Source organism: Bactrocera neohumeralis, unplaced genomic scaffold, assembly GCF_024586455.1.
Source record: "Bactrocera neohumeralis isolate Rockhampton unplaced genomic scaffold, APGP_CSIRO_Bneo_wtdbg2-racon-allhic-juicebox.fasta_v2 cluster10, whole genome shotgun sequence".
Taxonomy (NCBI): domain Eukaryota; kingdom Metazoa; phylum Arthropoda; class Insecta; order Diptera; family Tephritidae; genus Bactrocera; species Bactrocera neohumeralis.
Window position 1 is genome coordinate 8,241 of NW_026089623.1, and position 17,566 is coordinate 25,806.

Genomic DNA, 17,566 nt, shown 5'->3' on the forward strand with positions numbered 1-17,566 from the left:
AGGGTGTACCTAAATACAAATCATACGGACATCAAATATTTTAATTAATAAAAAGCGCGGTTTTTAATACCAATTAACAATTCAAATATATTTTCGAACTAAAATATAAATAAATAACATTATTTTGCAAAAATGGTTAACAACAACAATAATCGAAATACAAATGTAGGAGCTACCCGCTCAAAACAGGTTGTTAAGTTTATTTCACAAAGTGACAGTTTAACAAGTTACTGCACTAGATTTTCCTCTTCACCGATTCAAGACTACTCTGAATCGGCATTAGAAATCAAAAAGGAAAATCTCGATAATTTTTGGACTCGCCTCCAAGCGGCTCATGACGACATAGTAGATTCTGACGATTCAGATCTACCCAAAAATTTTAAATCATCGGCTTACGCTATTTTTGAAAACTGCTTAGACCAATATGAAGATACAAAAGCTATGATCTCCGATCAACTAAAGCTCATTAAAGCAATTGCACCTACTCTCCACAGTAGAGTAGAGCTGCCACAAATAGACAGTCAAAAGGCAAGTTCAGGCATCCACCTCGAGGTGCCCGCATGTGACACAGAAATATTTTATGGAGGTTATGAAGAATGGCCGTCCTTCCGGGACATGTTTACAGCCGTTTACATCAACCATCCACAACTATCAAAAGCACAAAAATTGTATCACCTCCGATACAAGACAAAAGGTCAAGCAGGCGAAATAGTCAAACAGTTCGCATTAAATGACGACAATTTCAATTTGGCTTGGGAAGCTCTAAAAGCTAGATACGAAAATAAAAGAATACTGGTCGATAAGCAAGTAACGACATTAATGAACTTGCGAAAAGTTAAGAAAGGAACAAGTGTAGAATTCATCAAACTAGAATTCAGTGTTTCAAATTGCTTGTCGATTCTATCGACACTAAATATTCCAACAGACAGCTGGGACCCAATCCTGGTAAACATTTGCACCGCCGCATTACTAGAAAAGTCGTTACTTCTATGGGAGCAATCGCTCTCATCACGAAAAAAGTGCCCAACGTGGCAACAAATGAAAGATTTTCTCACCAACCAATATGAAATTGCGGAAAGGTTAGAAGAGAATATAATTAATTCTAAGAACATTAAACACGACCAAAACCGAAGCTTCAATAGGCCCCAATCTAGAAGCAACAAAAATTTAAACAAAAACTTTCACAAAACGCAATCGTTCACATCTGAACAACGAAAACATACGTCATGCGAACTATGTAAAAGAGAGCATAAACTTAAATCTTGCGAGAGGTTTAAAAGCTTAAAAGTTAACGAACGAAATTATTTTGTCAGGTCAAAAAGACTTTTCACAAATTGTCTGTCACATGCGCATACATATAAAAATTGCAAAAGCAAATTTAATTGCAAATCCCGAAACCCAAAACTGTAAAACTTGCCAAGAGACACCATGTTGCTCAAAGGCACAAAAAATTCAAACGCTGCACAGCGAAATACAAAGTGGACTAGTTGCAGAACCAGTTTCCACCATACCAACTCAAGTTGAGGACAAATACCTTAATTCAAAATTAAGGAAATTGCAAAAGTTAAGGAAACTTCCAACAACAAACAAAATTATAAAAGATCAGTATTGTGAGCACTTCTCTAAAGCCACAACTACTCGATCAAATAATGGCCGGTATGTCGTACGACAACCAATAGAGCCACAATTTTCTAATACCCCACATAAAGGTAGAAAAACCAAAGTCAGAATTCAATCTGACAATAATAAAAATTCAAATATCTGTCACTTTTCGACCCCCCAGGGTGGCCTACGCCACTTATGATTACTGACGCAACATTTATGGGAATCAGTTATACAAAGCAATAAATTAATTGCGAAGAACTTTCCATTCACGGCAACCTCCTCGCCAGATCCCTCTATTGTCACAGTCCTAACTCCAGGGTTAAGGAGTACCCATTCTGACCATATCTGAGCCAGGCGTGGAGACACTATCCTTCAAAGAATAAATAAAATGCAAACCATTTCAGAAAAGGCCAAGAATACATTACCGGTATACCAAATCAATAAAATTAGAAATAGTAAATAACCGCAAATAAAACTAATAAAAGCAAACAACGCATACACATGTTTACTATAACAATAAGTCGGATAAACTCGCAAAATATAGGTCCGAACCATACACACCTAAAAGTAAATAAATAACAAATATTATGTTTAAAACCAAAGGCATTTTCAGGATTTAGAGGATGTATTCTGCGCTCTCGGCAACTCTACTAGCAGTACGCCGAAATACATGCAATAGCATATATATAGTATATAAAACTAGGCAAAATATTCGCCTAGGGGGCCCAGGATGTTTAAATGAGTTAAGCATCCACCCCCTCTACTCGGTAAAACTGGCGCATCCTAATGCTACAGTACAATACACCACAGCCGATGACACAATAACACAACACCAACTCAACTCACCACACCTGTACAACCCACTCAACAAAAAGGATGGACAACGGGATGGCAGATTCATATGTTATACATCGTTCCACGCATCCGTGCTTACATTCGCTAACTTCATTCGTTATCTAACATTCGTACGACACAAGCCGCCCATCCAAAACGGTTTCATCGTTCCACCCGCGCCGACCGCAAAACTTTGTAATGCAAACAACGGATAACTTTGAATAAATTGTACCTTTTAAATATACAATCTTTTTTTTTTTTTTTTTAAACACTCGCGCGAGTGTAAGCGCGTACTGAGGTACCAGGTGTTTGTATTCCCCAATAAATTGGGTCGTTAAATAAACAATGTTGTAGTTAAAAAAATTTCGCTTTTATTTCTATCTATAGGTATATTTGAAAGAATTATTCGTAAATTCGTATTTAATTAATCTGCATTAAAAAAAATTTTATTTACAATAATTCGCCTTAATTTCTGCCTATAGGTATATTTGCAAATTTGTCATTAAAATATGTTTCATATAGCTTACTTGTTGAAACGCTAAATTAACAAAACAATTGCGCTTTTCCTGATTTCTGTAATTAATTCTTCTTCTTGAAAAAAAATTAATTCTTCTCTTTTAAATATTAACATTGCTTGATTGTCGATAGTTTCTCCCTCTCTTACTTACGATTTCTCCTATTCAATTGAGAATTGCAGAAATTGTAACAGTGTTGGTTAACAGCTGGAAATGTTTTAATGGGTTTGTGCAATCTGTTACCTCCGTCTTTCAGGGACGTTTGTTTGTGTACGTAAGTTCTGCATTATCTCTATATTGTCAATAAAAAGCATGTTCAATGATATTTTGTTTTGAAACGCTATTGTCGATAAAGATAATTGTATCGCAACATATAATGTACAACAAGCCTTAGTAACTCAAAATGATACGCAGTTGAAGATAATGTAAACGGGAAATTGGAATTTTTTACGTTACTTCACAGATTCTCCTGGTCCAATATCTTTCACGCCAAATGTTTCTTATGATGCCTAACTTACGACACCAACTGCGGACTGCGACGTCATTATGCTTATCAAAGAAAAGGGGAATAGGAGGAAACAACCAGAAAAATGGAAAACAAACATTATTAGGAAAAAGAGAAGCAGTGGACAGCAATGTGTAAATTTGAAAAAAAAAAACACTCGAAATGGTAGAGAAATAAGACCTTGTAACAATTGCCGATATGAATTTTCGAAACATTTTAAAATTTTATACTATGTTCGGCCCGACATTGAAAACATTTTGAAAACACATTTGTGGGTTGTTGAATCTAACCGTGCGATTCTGTAATTTGAGACAGTCTCAAGTCTCTAAATTTGAGATTTTAAGTTAGAGACAATTTTTGAGACTTGAGATGATATTGCTATTCTGTAAGTGACAGTCACAAAATCTATTACATTTCATTATTCAGAGATGTTTTTACACTTGAATGAAAATAAATATGTCGATAACAAATATTAAATTTTCTATAACATAGTCAAAAAACATAATTATCAATGAAAATAAAAATATATGTTGACTTTGTTTCATAATATTTACGAAATTTATGTAAAATTGATTTATTTTTAACCTTTTCGTGTTTGAGTTGCTTACAAAATATGAAGAAACGACAATCGATTAATATCTATGATGATCTCTATTCAGTATATTCAAAATGGCAGACAAGAGTTCTTTTTAGTTTTGTGACCTGCTAACTACCAGGTCTCAATATTTTGAGACTAACGCTAGAGACTGTTTAGTGAATAGTAACTAGTCTCAAATTGAGACTTTGCCTCCAAATGTCTCAAATAGAGACTAGAGACTGGTTACAGAATCCCGCTATAAGTCGTTCGGACCGACAATGTGTATTTTCAATAAGTTTTGACTGACAGCTATCAATAGGGCGATTCTCTTGCTCTTGCAAGATTGCACGATGACACAAAATGCAAAAGGCCAAGAGAGCACCCATTGCAGGATATAGTGATATTTATTTGTGTGTGATTGTTGTTGTGCCGTTGCACCAAGAGGAAAATTCTGCAATTCGTGCACCGTGCAAGGTTTTGCAAGAGCAAGAGAATCTCCCTAATATGACAATATAGTGGCAGCTGTATTTGTATATGGAATGTAAACAAATATCAAGTGACAATTTAGAGCCGGCAAGATATACCTTCCAATAAAATCGATTAAACTAGAGCAGGCACCGATTATAATGAGTGGAATGTAAGTCTTCAAGTATTTTTTAGCGAAAACTGGTTTTCAATAGGGGAATTCGCTTGCTCTTGCAAAACCCTTGCACGATACACGAGTTGTACATTTTTCCACCTAATGCAACGGCACAACAACAAACATACGCAGAAAAATATTTGAACCAAAACCCAAGTTTATTTTCGTGCAGTGACACGTAAAAAAATAATTGCAACCCTGTGCTAGCTGTCATTTTACCTAAATACATATTTTGACGTTAAATTATTGAGGAAGGTAAATTTTAAATAGATTTCTATTTAAATTATAAAGATTTTTTACAGGTTTTTTGCTAAGAATGAACGCAGAAGTTGTGCCAATTCAAAATAGGAATGCACAATAGTCATTTACAATAAATTGACCGGATCATCCGTTCATATATCGCAGTATTCTGCAATGGGTGCTCTCGTGCCCTTGTATATTTCGATATAGGATTTTGGCAATCTGCAATCTTGCAAGAACAAGAGAATCCCTCTAATGTGTTTTCGTTTGACAGATTTTACATAGACGAAAACACAAGTTTTGGGGCGAAAATCAGTTTTTCCAACAAAAACATGCTTTCATTCTCGGTCCGAACATAGTATAAGATATTTTTAAATACATGCACATTGAAGTACATCTAAATTTTTCATTTATTGTGCATTTTTAAAGAAAATAAATGTACTTTAAATAACTAAAGTTTCAATAGATTTGTGACTTTACATTTATTACAAATATTAGTGTTGGCACATTTTGTGTAGTGAAAAAAGAAAAAAAAATATGTCTATATTCTTTATTATTATTTAGTGCTGAAAGAATTTCGACCCAAAAGAACTCTGAACACCCCAGTGTTGGACCGTCCAGGGTTTTTTTTTTTGAAGCGAGGCCGAAGTCGACATGAAAGAACTCTGAACACCCCAGTGTTGGACTAACCAGAGTTATTTATTTGAAGCGCGGCCAATTCATCACAAAATTATATTACGTATCTCTATCTATGTTTTTTAAATTATATATGAAAGAATTTTTGAACTTTAAATGCAAATATCTCGCAAACACGAAATCGCAAAGTAAAACACATTGTGTAACAGTGTGTTTATGTGTTAAACGTTAAATATCGAATCAGTGCTGTCAGCTCATGTATCGACTATATTCGTTCGCTTAGTAGGTGTCCAACGAGAGTATCTATATTTGGAAGGAATTTGTATAAATTTTTTTTGCTAAAATATTGAAAATTGTTCACAACGGGACGTATAGGGTTATAACTGAAAGCTGTGAAATCAGAAAATTAAACATCTTCAGAAATTGTGTTCTACGAGTGGAATTTTCTGTATTATCGCATATGGTAACTTAATAACGAGTAGTAAAATCCAGAAATTTTTCACTCGTTGATTGGTGCACGCAAAAGTTATGATCTTAATAATATGACGAGTATTCGCATATGCGTATAAAACTGCTACCCTACAAAGGATTAACATTTCAAAGTTCAATTATATCTAGTGTTCTAATGTTGAATTTGTTTTGGTTTTTAGAAAAAAGCTGATTGGGAATCTTGAAGAGAATATATAATATAAAAGTTTATAGCCGAATTGTATATGTAGTGTATTTTAAAAATCACATCAAAACAAGGCAAAGTTATTAATTTATGAAAAACACTGAGAAATATTATTAAGATGATCGTAAAAAATCAGGAAGCTCTGAAAAGCTGGCTTGTTGTCGTATTGGAACCTTTGTAAGTATGAGTACTTATTACAGAGAAAACCGTTCTTATATTGTTACTTTTTTATTATAGATGTGATGCGGATTCTTCTGCCCTTGCCCGCTATGTGTTGGCGTTGCTTAAGAAAGATAAACCAGAAAAAGAATTAAAAAAATTAATGATAGAACAACTTGATGTTTTCCTTGGTGAGGAAACACAACCTTTTGTAGAGAGGCTATTTAGTGCCATTAACACTGAGGATTATTTTACTGATATCTTGCTGCCCTCACCGAAATTAAGTAGTGGAAATTTTGTTCGGGAAGAAGTCGCTCCCGATATTAATGATACCAGAAAAGTATCTATTGAAGGAGCAAACATTACAGAACCTCCATTGAAAATTGATAACCTGCCGAATACCGTTTGTGCCGAGAAAGTTCAAACTCCACCAATAGATGACGTAAGTTCGAAATTTGCGAAGAATATTATTTGCATTTTTCACAAATCCTTTTTGTTTTTTTATAGAATAAAGAAAAAGAATTACTCGGCAGTAGTACCGTATCTGCTAATTTAAAATCTGATACAATGAGCCAAATTGTTCATTACCCTACTGCAATTAAAAGTGAAACGCCACCATCTATTCCTACACACTATTCTCAAGCTGGATCTAACAGTCATCACGTTCGCAGTGCAAGTCCTCCTCCGAGGACTATTGCTGACAAAGAGAATCAACCGCGAGAGAGCCGTCGTCGTCGTGCTTCCCTTCGATCCCGTTCGCGATCACGTTCTCGATCACGATCTAATGAAAGACATTCGCGCCGAAGTCGTTCTCGTGATCGCCGAATAAATGAGCGTGAAAAAATGCAACGTCAATTTCGCAATAAATCTCCACCAACAATAGACTTACGGCATGTAGGATCTCATGAGCGTAGGCGAGGTGCTGGCGGTAGTGGAACGGAACGTAGACGTATTGGTAACAGTAGCAACATGACAGGTTCAGACGAAAGATCACCCCGTTTTATAGGAAACGGTGGAGAGGGTGTTGGTCGTAAAAACCGACTGAACCGGTCAAATTCACGCAGCCGTTCACCTTCTCTTGAACGTGGAGGCAGAAATAAGGGATCACCGAATGTATCACGAATCGTTCGCGGGTCACCTGATCGTCATGCTAATCATACACATTTACAACATGAATCAGAAAAGCGGCAACGATGCCGTGATTTTGATGAAAAAGGTTACTGCGTTCGGGGAGAAACATGCCCTTGGGACCATGGGATTAATCCCGTTGTATTTGAAGATATTAATAATGCCGGCTTAATTGGAATGTCCCTTCCGGAATATAACCCAGATGCACCTGATTTATGGATGAGATCTTCTGAGTCAATGGTTTCTTCTAACCCGCTATTGACAGGTGGATCCACAGTAAGTGGTACTGTTAATACCTCAGGTATTAATCCTTTCACTGGTGTAGCGAGGTCAGGAGGAATAATGCCGGTTTCTGGAGTTGTAGCAGCCGTTGGGTTTCCTCCACTTGGAACTATTGCGGATAAACAAAACAACCCTGGTTCAATTGCGGCAGACTACACTGGAAATACCAACGCTGGCTCCGGTTTTAGGGTTGCTACCCCGATGCTTTCTTTCCCTTTCAATTCTTCAGCCGTTTCAGCTCCACTGCAACGAGAATTAATTCCAATTCCTGTTGTTGATGCAGGCAATCCTGGATCGGGTGGAGATATAAGTCAAATGGCACAGTGTAAGCGTCGTTTTGATTTAGAAGACTCGGTGGCTATTGCTGAAGGGCCCGTCAAACGTAAGCTTCCACTTAACAGTCGTCTTGGTCCGCGTTTACCAAGTATACAAAGTAACTGTTCTCTGGAGTTACGAAAGATTCCACGCGGCATGAATACAATCGCACATCTTAATAATCACTTTGCTAAATTTGGCAAAATTGTAAATATACAAATTTCTTATGATGGTGATCCCGAAGCAGCTATTGTAACGTTTTCAACACATGCCGAAGCAAATGTTGCATACCGTAGTACAGAAGCTGTGCTTAACAATCGCTTTATAAAAGTATTTTGGCACAGTCAAGATACAAATACATTAATAAATGATATGGCCCCTATGACAATGGGTAATACACGAAAAAATAGTCAATATCATTTAAATAACGTCCCAGCTGTTCCAACTCCGGCAGCTGATTCAGCTAAAACACCGAATGAAAATATTGCAAATCCGAGTATTACTTCGTCGGGAAGCATACCTGCATGTGATACATCGAACGCAACAAACGTTAACACTCCTCTAGCTGCCGCTCATGTACCGGCAACATCTTTGCGATTAAAAAATAACGTATCACGTAGTCACAACTCTGGTTCAACAAATGCCATAATACGTAAGAAACAAGAAGAGCAAGCTAAAGCTGTTGTACAACTCGCCAATGGACTACGGAAAAGGAAACAGGAACTATTACAAAGTTATGTAAAACAGATGAAATCTGCTTTGGAAATAGTAGAACGTTGCGAACCAAATGACCCCCAACGAACTAAAACCCTTGACACTATAAAAGTCTTGCAAGAAACTATTGATAAATTACGTAAGGAGATTGCCACAGAACAAGAACAAATCCAAGCACAAATTCAAAACCAGCACCCAATTCCACCAAAAAAAACGAAAGAGCAACAAAAGAAAGAATTGCTGGATATAGAATTGGAACTAATAGCTCAACAACAGGAGGGAAATGATACTACCGCCATACAAAAGCGCATTGAAGAACTGCAGCGCAGTCTTGGGGTCGTTCCTGGTAGTGCAGCCGTTGGTGTTGTATCCTCTCACCCGTTACCAATAGGGAGCAAAGTTCCTCACTTCCCCTCTGGAAGAACAAATCCCCGATCTCGTCCATCATTTCCTGAGGGATCTACGCGCGTTGACCGCAGACCAAAAACGATAGTGGTTACTGGTTTTACTAGTGAGGAGGCGGATTTCGTGTTAGGCCACTTTAAGGTAATTTAAAAAATTCCAGATTTTCACTTAAGGTGTTTTATAAAGTTATATTCTGAAAAAATTAAATAAATAACATTTTTTTTTTGTTTTATATTACACTGTTGATACTTTTATATATGATTAAAGTTCTGAAATTTAATTCATCAGTGAAAAAAGAACCCGTTTGTTAGCACTACAGCTATTGTGCCGATACACTTTTTGTCTTACAACCTTTGCGGTGAGCATGATTTTGATAAAAAAAATAAAAAAAAAAACAGTTTTATTTAGTTTATATCATATCACTGTACTTGAACGAAGGACGCAAGTAGTGATGATTTTACTGAAAAGATCGATTTTTGTGGGTCTAAAAATTGTTTTTTCATTCCAAAAAAAACTTATTTCAAATAATAAATCCTTCGTTTAAGTATGAGATTTTGTAGTTTTCAAGTAGCCAATAAAAATTAGATCGATAAGTCATATGATTTATGAGAAACCTTGCTCACCGCAACGGTACTTTTTAAAAAGCATCATTTTGAGATAATCGCGATAGGGGGCACATGGGAAAAGCTCGCTGTTTACAGCTGTAACATTGGATATATCTTTAAATGCTTTACTTTAAGAAAATGCAATAATAAATATCGATTTTTCCAACCCACACAAGTGCATATAACCCCTTAAGAACAAGTAGTAGTTTTTAATGTTAACTATATAATGAAACTGAACCTTTTGGAAGTAAAGTAAGAAATTACTGTTAACATTTTAGCATTTTGGAGAAATAACTAAACACGATGTGGATAAAGAAATACCCCAACTAATATTATCCTATGCTACACGAATAAATGCGGAGCAGGCTGTATTACGTGGAAAAGTTTTCAAAGATAAACGACTGCAGGTAAGAGTTGTAACATAACTTTGTAACTACCAAATTCTTAATTTCTCCCTAAACTTTGAAATTATTTGTTTTGGTTTCAAAATAATGCAGAAATATGTAAGAAAATAAGAAAATACGCTTTGAGTCAATGGAATATGTTAATATAAAATGAAAAGGCGAAAATACAATACAACACAAATACCTTCGTAAAAGAATTATATGTGAAATACATCAACCTGAATTTAAAGTATCAAAAAGAAAATATATTTCGATGGCTTAAATAAAACTGGCTTTATATGATGTAGTAATCAAAAACAAAATCCCAATTATATATTACTTAAATTCCATAGAAAATAATTATATGTGCAAAATAGAAAACTTCTTAAAATTCATATCCAATATTATTTTAGTTTACAACAAATATGCATTTCTAATGAAATAAGCAGAGAAGAAATGAATTAGTTAAAAACCAAAAAAAGAAAACATAACGCATGTACTCATGTACTGCGAAAAAACAGCATGTTAGTCAGTCAGTGGTGGTCAAGGTGCAAAAAAGACAAAATGTATAATTCAAAAACTTGTTGAATGGGCGCCATCGCATCTTAAAAGACTCTGACGCTAGACTTATGATATCGAAAATGAGGAAATATAAGCTTTTAACACCAAAAGAGGCTTCTATGGAAATTATTAAAAATGTTAGTCGGTGGACAGCTAGAAGAGCACTTGGAAGAATCGGAAATGTCGCATCTGTGAAAAAAATTAAACCAGCTCTATCGGAGAAAAATAGTAAGGCTCGGTTGAAATTTGCAAGGGAACATAAAAACTGGACTGTAGGTGACAGGAAACGTGTTATCTGGTCGGACGAATCTAAGTTTAACCGTTTTCAGTCGGATGGAAAGCAATATTGTTGGCGCAGGCCCGGCGGGAAACTTCAAAGACATCATGTAAAACAAACCGTGAAGCATGGAGGAGGAAATATAATGGTTTGGGGGTGCTTTATGTGGTGGCACTTTGGACCATTGCTTAAGATTGATGGCATAATGCAAAAAGAAAACTATTTACATATTTTGCAAACCTATCTTCCCAATTTTTTGGAAAATAGTATTACCCCGGAAAGGAAATAACTTTTCAACAAGATGGGGACTCCAAGCACACTGCGAAAATTTGTTCGCGAATGGCTGGGACCAGACATTTAAGTTGATGAAGTGGCCAGCTCAAAGCCTCGACCTCAATCCAATTGAGAACTTATGGTCAACTGTGAAACGACTGCTCGGGCAGTACCAATTTGCTCTATTCAATCTTGACGAACTTTGGAAGCGAGTTGAAGTAGAGTGGAATCAAATTCCAAAAGAAATGGTACGGAATCTGGTTGAGAGTATGCCAAATCGCATAAAAAATGTTATAGATAATAAGGGCCTTTGGGCAAAATATTAATAATATATCAATTTTCTCTTTTTTCATAAAGGGTGCAAAACTGAGTACATGCGTTATGTTTTTGTTTTTGGTTCTTCACTAATACATTTCTTCTCTGCTTATTTCATTAGAAACGCATATTTGTTGTAAACTAAATACATCTTCTTGGAAAAAAAAGTTTTTTTTCATTTACTTCATGCGTTAAGGTTTTATGAGCGTTCAAACACGAAAATGTTGAGCGTGGAATCACCTTTGCTCCCCACTGTACCCCAAAGGTCATTTATGGGGTTACTCAAAGCTGGGCAATCCAATTATTGGATATTCCGGGACTGAAAAAATTCTTTTGTAGCGTGAGACACATTAATGGGGGTGTTGTTTTGCTAAAATATCCAGCTTTCGTTATGAAAATTCTCAGCAAAAGAATTCGTTATGAAAATTCTCAGCAAAAGAAATGAGCTCACTATCCAGTAGATCAATGTATACTTCGGAGTTTGCTTTAGTCGGTAAAAAAAACATATGAGATTTGCCTTTAGAGCTAAAGGCAGCCCATCCATACCATTAAAGATCCCCCACCATGGTTTTTTATAGCAAGTCTCTCTTGGATGTCGTGTATCTCACGGCGGAGCTAGTTTTGATTCAAACTTAAGGCCCATTTCATGCTTCATAATTTGCTGAACACGCTATCTAATGATTGGTAGGCCTAATTATACTTTCATTTTCCTACAACTCATGCCTTCGCTAATTGCTAAGTGATCTCTTGGTCCGCTTATCAACTGTTGATAACCGACCAGTACGCTTTATGACACCAGAATCTGGTGATTGCGGGACCTATGGAGTTATTTTTAATTCCATAACAACCATTCACGTACAAGATAAGACATGTGTTTTAAGTTGTTATCCTGATGTAAATAGAAGTGGCTGCTATTAACAACTGATTTAAGCACACTTAGAATTTGAATTATTTTGTTAAAATGTTCAGATACATGAATTTATTCATTTTTTACTAATAATGTCCAAATGTCCAACTGTCCAACTCCAGATGCAACTATATAATCCCAAACCATAACATTACCCCTACCGTGCTTTACCGTTAGAAATACATTTTTTTCTTGCGACTCTTCATTGATGTTTCTCCACACTTTTCGCGATCCATTCGGACCAAATATGTTAAATTTTGATTCGTTGGTGAACACAATATTTTCCAAAAATCAATACGGTTTGTTTAAGCAAAAGTTGGTCTTTTCTTTTTATTAACCTTACTTATCTATGGCTTAGAACGTGCGATTAGTATATGAAAACCAGCATTATTCAACACATTACTTACTGTTTGGGGATTTATTTTTTTTTTGTATACATTTCAAAAGTGGATAAGCATAGCTATCTGAACATTTTAAGAAAAAAAAAGTTAATTTTAAGCGTGCTTAAATCAGCTGTTAATAGCAGCCACTTCTATTTACAACACGATAACGGCTTAAAACACATGTCTTATTTTGTACATGAATGGTTGTTATGGAATTAAAAATAAGAAAAATTGTTTACTTGTTGCACCGAAGCTAATATACCCTTCACAGGTACATTTCTTTTAGTAACTATGTGTCCAGTTTATTTGGAAGTTAAATGCTATAGTAATCCGATTTGAACAATTTTTTCCGATATTACATTATTTTTATGAACAATAACTCAAATCAAATTTCGTGAAGATACCTCATCAAATGCGAAAGTTTTCCATACAAGCCCTTGATTCCGATCATTTAGTTTGTATGGCAGCTATATGCTATAGTAATCCGATCTGAACAATTTTTTCCGATATTACATTATTTCTATGAACAATAACTCATACCAAATTTCGTGAAGATACCACGTCAAATGCAAAAGTTTTCCCGACAAGAGCTTGATTCCGATAGATCAGTTTGTATGACAGCTACATATATGTTATAGTGGTCCGATATCGGCAGTTCCGACAAATGAGCAGCTTCTTGAAGAAAAAATGACGTTTATAAAATTTTAAAACGATATCTTAAAAACTGAGGGACTAGTTCGTATATATACAGACAGACAGACGGACGGACAGACAGACAGACGGACATGGCTAAATCGACTCAGTTCAACATTCTGATCATTTATATATATGTGACAAACTTAATATATCCTGTTCAGGGTATAAAAATAACTCCATAGGTCCCACAATCACCAGATTCTGGTGTCATAAAGCATACTGGTCGGTTACCGAGTTACAGCTCATTTTGTGACGCGCCGACAAAACCGTTTCGCAGCCGGTGACAACTTTAAACTCGTTTTTCTCATAACTACTTTTCTAGAAACGGTGTGCATCATATCTCAAGTTTATAGTATCGCACTATGAAGAGCTTTCGAAAGATTTTTTTTTTATTTTTAAAAAATTCCGAACCACAAAAAACGGAAAATACGAAACTTTTTTTTTCAAATCTCCACCATTTAATAAATTTTTTTTTCAAAAACGTTTCGTAGTGCCTTAACTATACTTTTACTTTTCACGGATTTCGCATAAATTTTCATTTTAGGTCACGGAAAGAATTTATATCCTGCACACCAGGACAAGCCATTGTTTCATCAGTCTTTACTTCGCCAACCTGCAGTTTTTTTAAATTTATTTTTTTTTTTTTATATTTTTATGTTTTGTATTCTTAGAATACCAATAAAAAGCATGTAAAAAAATGGATAGTCAAAATAATTTTTAATTTTTTTTATCGCACCAAAGAAAATACCTAAAATTCGGGCTTCTAAACCAGAATACCCCCTTAAACTCCATGCAGAGAAGGTCGGAGAGATAGCCGTTTACCTTTGAACACATGCCATCGATTCCATTTCCCTACATCAATATCGTTTTTGCTAAAATGTTACAACTAAGCGAAAAACATCAAGATAAGGAAAAAATTTAAAAGGTCATAAAAAAAAACTGAGACATACGAACGCCAAACCCTTTGAGGGTTTTACTATACTGACCTAGTACCATCACCCTGACTTGGAATTTCTCACCCCCCAGACAATAATCCCAAAAATGTTCCACAGTGTTATCAGCGTACGAAGTTATGGAAACTCCCTCTGGTGGCTGTGGGAGTTTCGAGATATAGAAGTTAAACAATAGCGAGGAGAGGACACCACCTTGCGGAACCCCTTGTTTAATTCTTCTCAGTTTAGAACTTTCTCCTGGACGGAGCGTAGTTTGTTCTATGCAATAGCGTTGTTTGACAAGTCTAACGCTGCGAGGATCGTTCTCTCACAGGGTGGTTTCTGGTTAAGGCCACGAACTATCTGAACGTTTATGACGCTAAGTGTTGTGGTGGTACCGTGCAACCATGTCTGTCTGTATGTATGTACTACTGGGAGCAAAAAATAGTAAGACTTTTAATTTTGTTTTCGCGCGAAAACCCATGGAATATCGGATTCAGTGAAAACTATTTTCAAAGATCGTTTGAGCGTAAGAAAAGTGAAAGTGCGGTTGGTTCCAAAAACACTAAATTTTTTTTCGGAAAACAGCGTCGCGTTAAGACCGTGAAATAATATTTTCTGACGACCAGGATGTCATGAAACGTATATAAGTGGCGAAGAGTCTTGGATATATGCTTACGACCTGGAAACAGATGATTTATTGAAGAATATCGTGGAAAAAGTGAAGAAGCCGAAAAAACCACGTCATAGCAGGTCAAAAATCTAAGTTGTGTTGACCGTTTTCTTCAATTATCGAGGTGTGGTGCACTACGAATTAATTCCGATCGGCCAAACCGTCAACAAGGCATACTATCATCCCGCAACCATCGTATTCGCTTGATTTATCTCCGTGTGATTTCTGAAACCGTTTTGAGTCGATTGAAGACATTAAACGTTACGCTACGCGAATTGAAGGCTATATCGGAAATTGACTGTTTTGAAAATTAGAAAAAACGTTGGCACAAGTGTATTGGGAACGTTATAGATTTTAAAGAATAAAAAAACAATTTCAAATTATGAACAAAGTATTACTATTTTTTGCTTATAGCAGTATGCGAACTAGTTCCACATTTGATAAGAAATTTTACACGTCTTGTTCTCACAAAGAAGCCGTTTTTTGTCAGAATCACTATGGCATATACATAGCTGTCATACAAACTGAACAATGAGAATGATACCCTGGTATGGATTTTTTTACGAGATATCTTCACGAGATTTAGCATTTAGATTAAGGTCATGGTACAATCTGCGAAAAATTGTTCAAATGGGGCCACTACAGCGTATAGCTGTCATATAAACCGATCGATCAAAATCCATACAATAACTGCCCCGATCTCAGCAATTTTTTTGCAGAATGTACCATTACCTAAACCTTGTTGAATTGAAAAGTTTTTTACAACGGACCACCGTAGCATAAAGCTTCCAATAAACTGACCGCTCAAAAACAAGTTCTTGTATTGAAACTTTTGTATTTGTGCAGAGTATTATAGGATGGACGCAACTGAAGTTAAAACCGAAGTGTTGATTTTTTTTTATCTAATAATGACTCGTTATTTAAATATCACGCTCCTATTGAGATATATGTATGAATGCTTATTAAACATAAATGTTTTTAACATTTAGATAACCTGGGCACCGGTCATATCAACATCATCGGTAACTACGGGAGTTTTGACAACTGATAAGATGTACAAACCAGATGAAAAGTTAAGTAGTCATGATTCAATAAAATCAGCCGCATCTCAAATTAGTAATGATAAACAGAGTAATGATTCTGAAGTCGGGGGAGAAACATTGCCGGAATTGCGGCTTGAGGATGAAGAGGAAGATGAGGAATCTGAAGATAGATCATGGCGACGCTGATCGCAAAACAGTGCGAAGTCTATAGTACGATGTTGGTTTAGTGTTTATTTTGGTTAAAATTATGGGCATGTGTCATAGCACATAATAGTAACTAGAAAATTTAGTGCATAATTTGTTTGCATGAATTATGGTAACTACTGATATATTTATTTTGTAACATGCATCCTGGTGTAGTGAAGAAAAAATATGTAATACACTGAAGTGCCATTAGTGTTATATTTTGTCTTCACTAATCATCAGCATTGAATAATATGAACGAAGCAAAAAATTAGCAATGGGCATATGTATAAAAAAGTTTATATATACAAGTGCTGCTTTAACATTTAACTATCATATTACTAGAAATCTTGTAATACTTATTAAAGTTAAATAAAAAGAAAATGCGGTAGTGATAGAATAAAAAGATCTATAATATTTGTGTATTTTTTTAAGTGAGATTCGCATATATACCGCAAATGTACCAACTAAACTTTACTGTTACTAGATTTCTTGTAATTTACTATCTCTTATGAAATTAGTTAAGATTCTTATGTTGAATTAAAAAACGTCTGAAAATAAAATATTAAATTAAAAAAGTGTACAAAATCCTTTTAATATAAATATCTATAAATAATAAAAATGGTATCTTAAATCTTTTTATTAAATTCATTATAATGAAGATACAAATCAGGTGCACATATTTATTATATAATCATAACAAAATATTGGGTAGTCGAAAAAGTCGACGAGCTATTCAAACACGGCGGCGAAGAACTGATGAGCATTCGTCAGCTTCTTTGTAAAATATGGTCGGACGAAAGCATGCCCAATGGTTGGAATTTAAGTGAACTCAGCCCAACCCACAAAAAGGGAGACCTTACAATCTGCGCCAACTAACATATCATTATCCAACATAAGTCTCCTAAATATCGCATATAGGGTTCTATCGAGCGTATTGCGTGAAAGATTAAAGTCCTCCGTAAACAAACTGATTGAACCTTATCAGTGTGGCTTTAGACCTGGAAAATCAACAATCACCATGCGCTAAATCTTGAAAAAGAACCGGGAAAAGATAATCGACAACCACCACCTCTCCGTCGATTTCAAAGCTGCTTATGACAGCGC

At 35.5% G+C, this 17,566-nt stretch overlaps 1 protein-coding gene across 1 annotated transcript; it reads left to right on the forward strand.

The window, feature by feature from the left end:
- Positions 1–5,840: 5,840 nt before the first annotated feature.
- LOC126764825 (zinc finger protein swm) lies at positions 5,841–16,718 on the forward strand. Its single transcript, XM_050482394.1, has 6 exons — positions 5,841–6,015; positions 6,203–6,402; positions 6,463–6,826; positions 6,892–9,369; positions 10,112–10,240; positions 16,223–16,718. The coding sequence occupies exons 2-6, from the start codon at positions 6,344–6,346 to the stop codon at positions 16,460–16,462; spliced, it is 3,270 nt and encodes a 1,089-aa protein (XP_050338351.1). The 5' UTR covers positions 5,841–6,015; positions 6,203–6,343; the 3' UTR covers positions 16,463–16,718.
- Positions 16,719–17,566: the final 848 nt, after the last annotated feature.

Excerpts from the sequence above, each read along its gene's own strand:
- LOC126764825 (XM_050482394.1), top strand. The coding sequence starts at position 6,344 with ATGATCGTAAAAAATCAGGAAGCTCTGAAAAGCTGGCTTGTTGTCGTA. Across the intron at positions 6,827-6,891 it reads AAACTCCACCAATAGATGAC|AATAAAGAAAAAGAATTACT; the intron begins GTAAGTTCGAAA and ends GTTTTTTTATAG. Across the intron at positions 9,370-10,111 it reads TCGTGTTAGGCCACTTTAAG|CATTTTGGAGAAATAACTAA; the intron begins GTAATTTAAAAA and ends TTAACATTTTAG.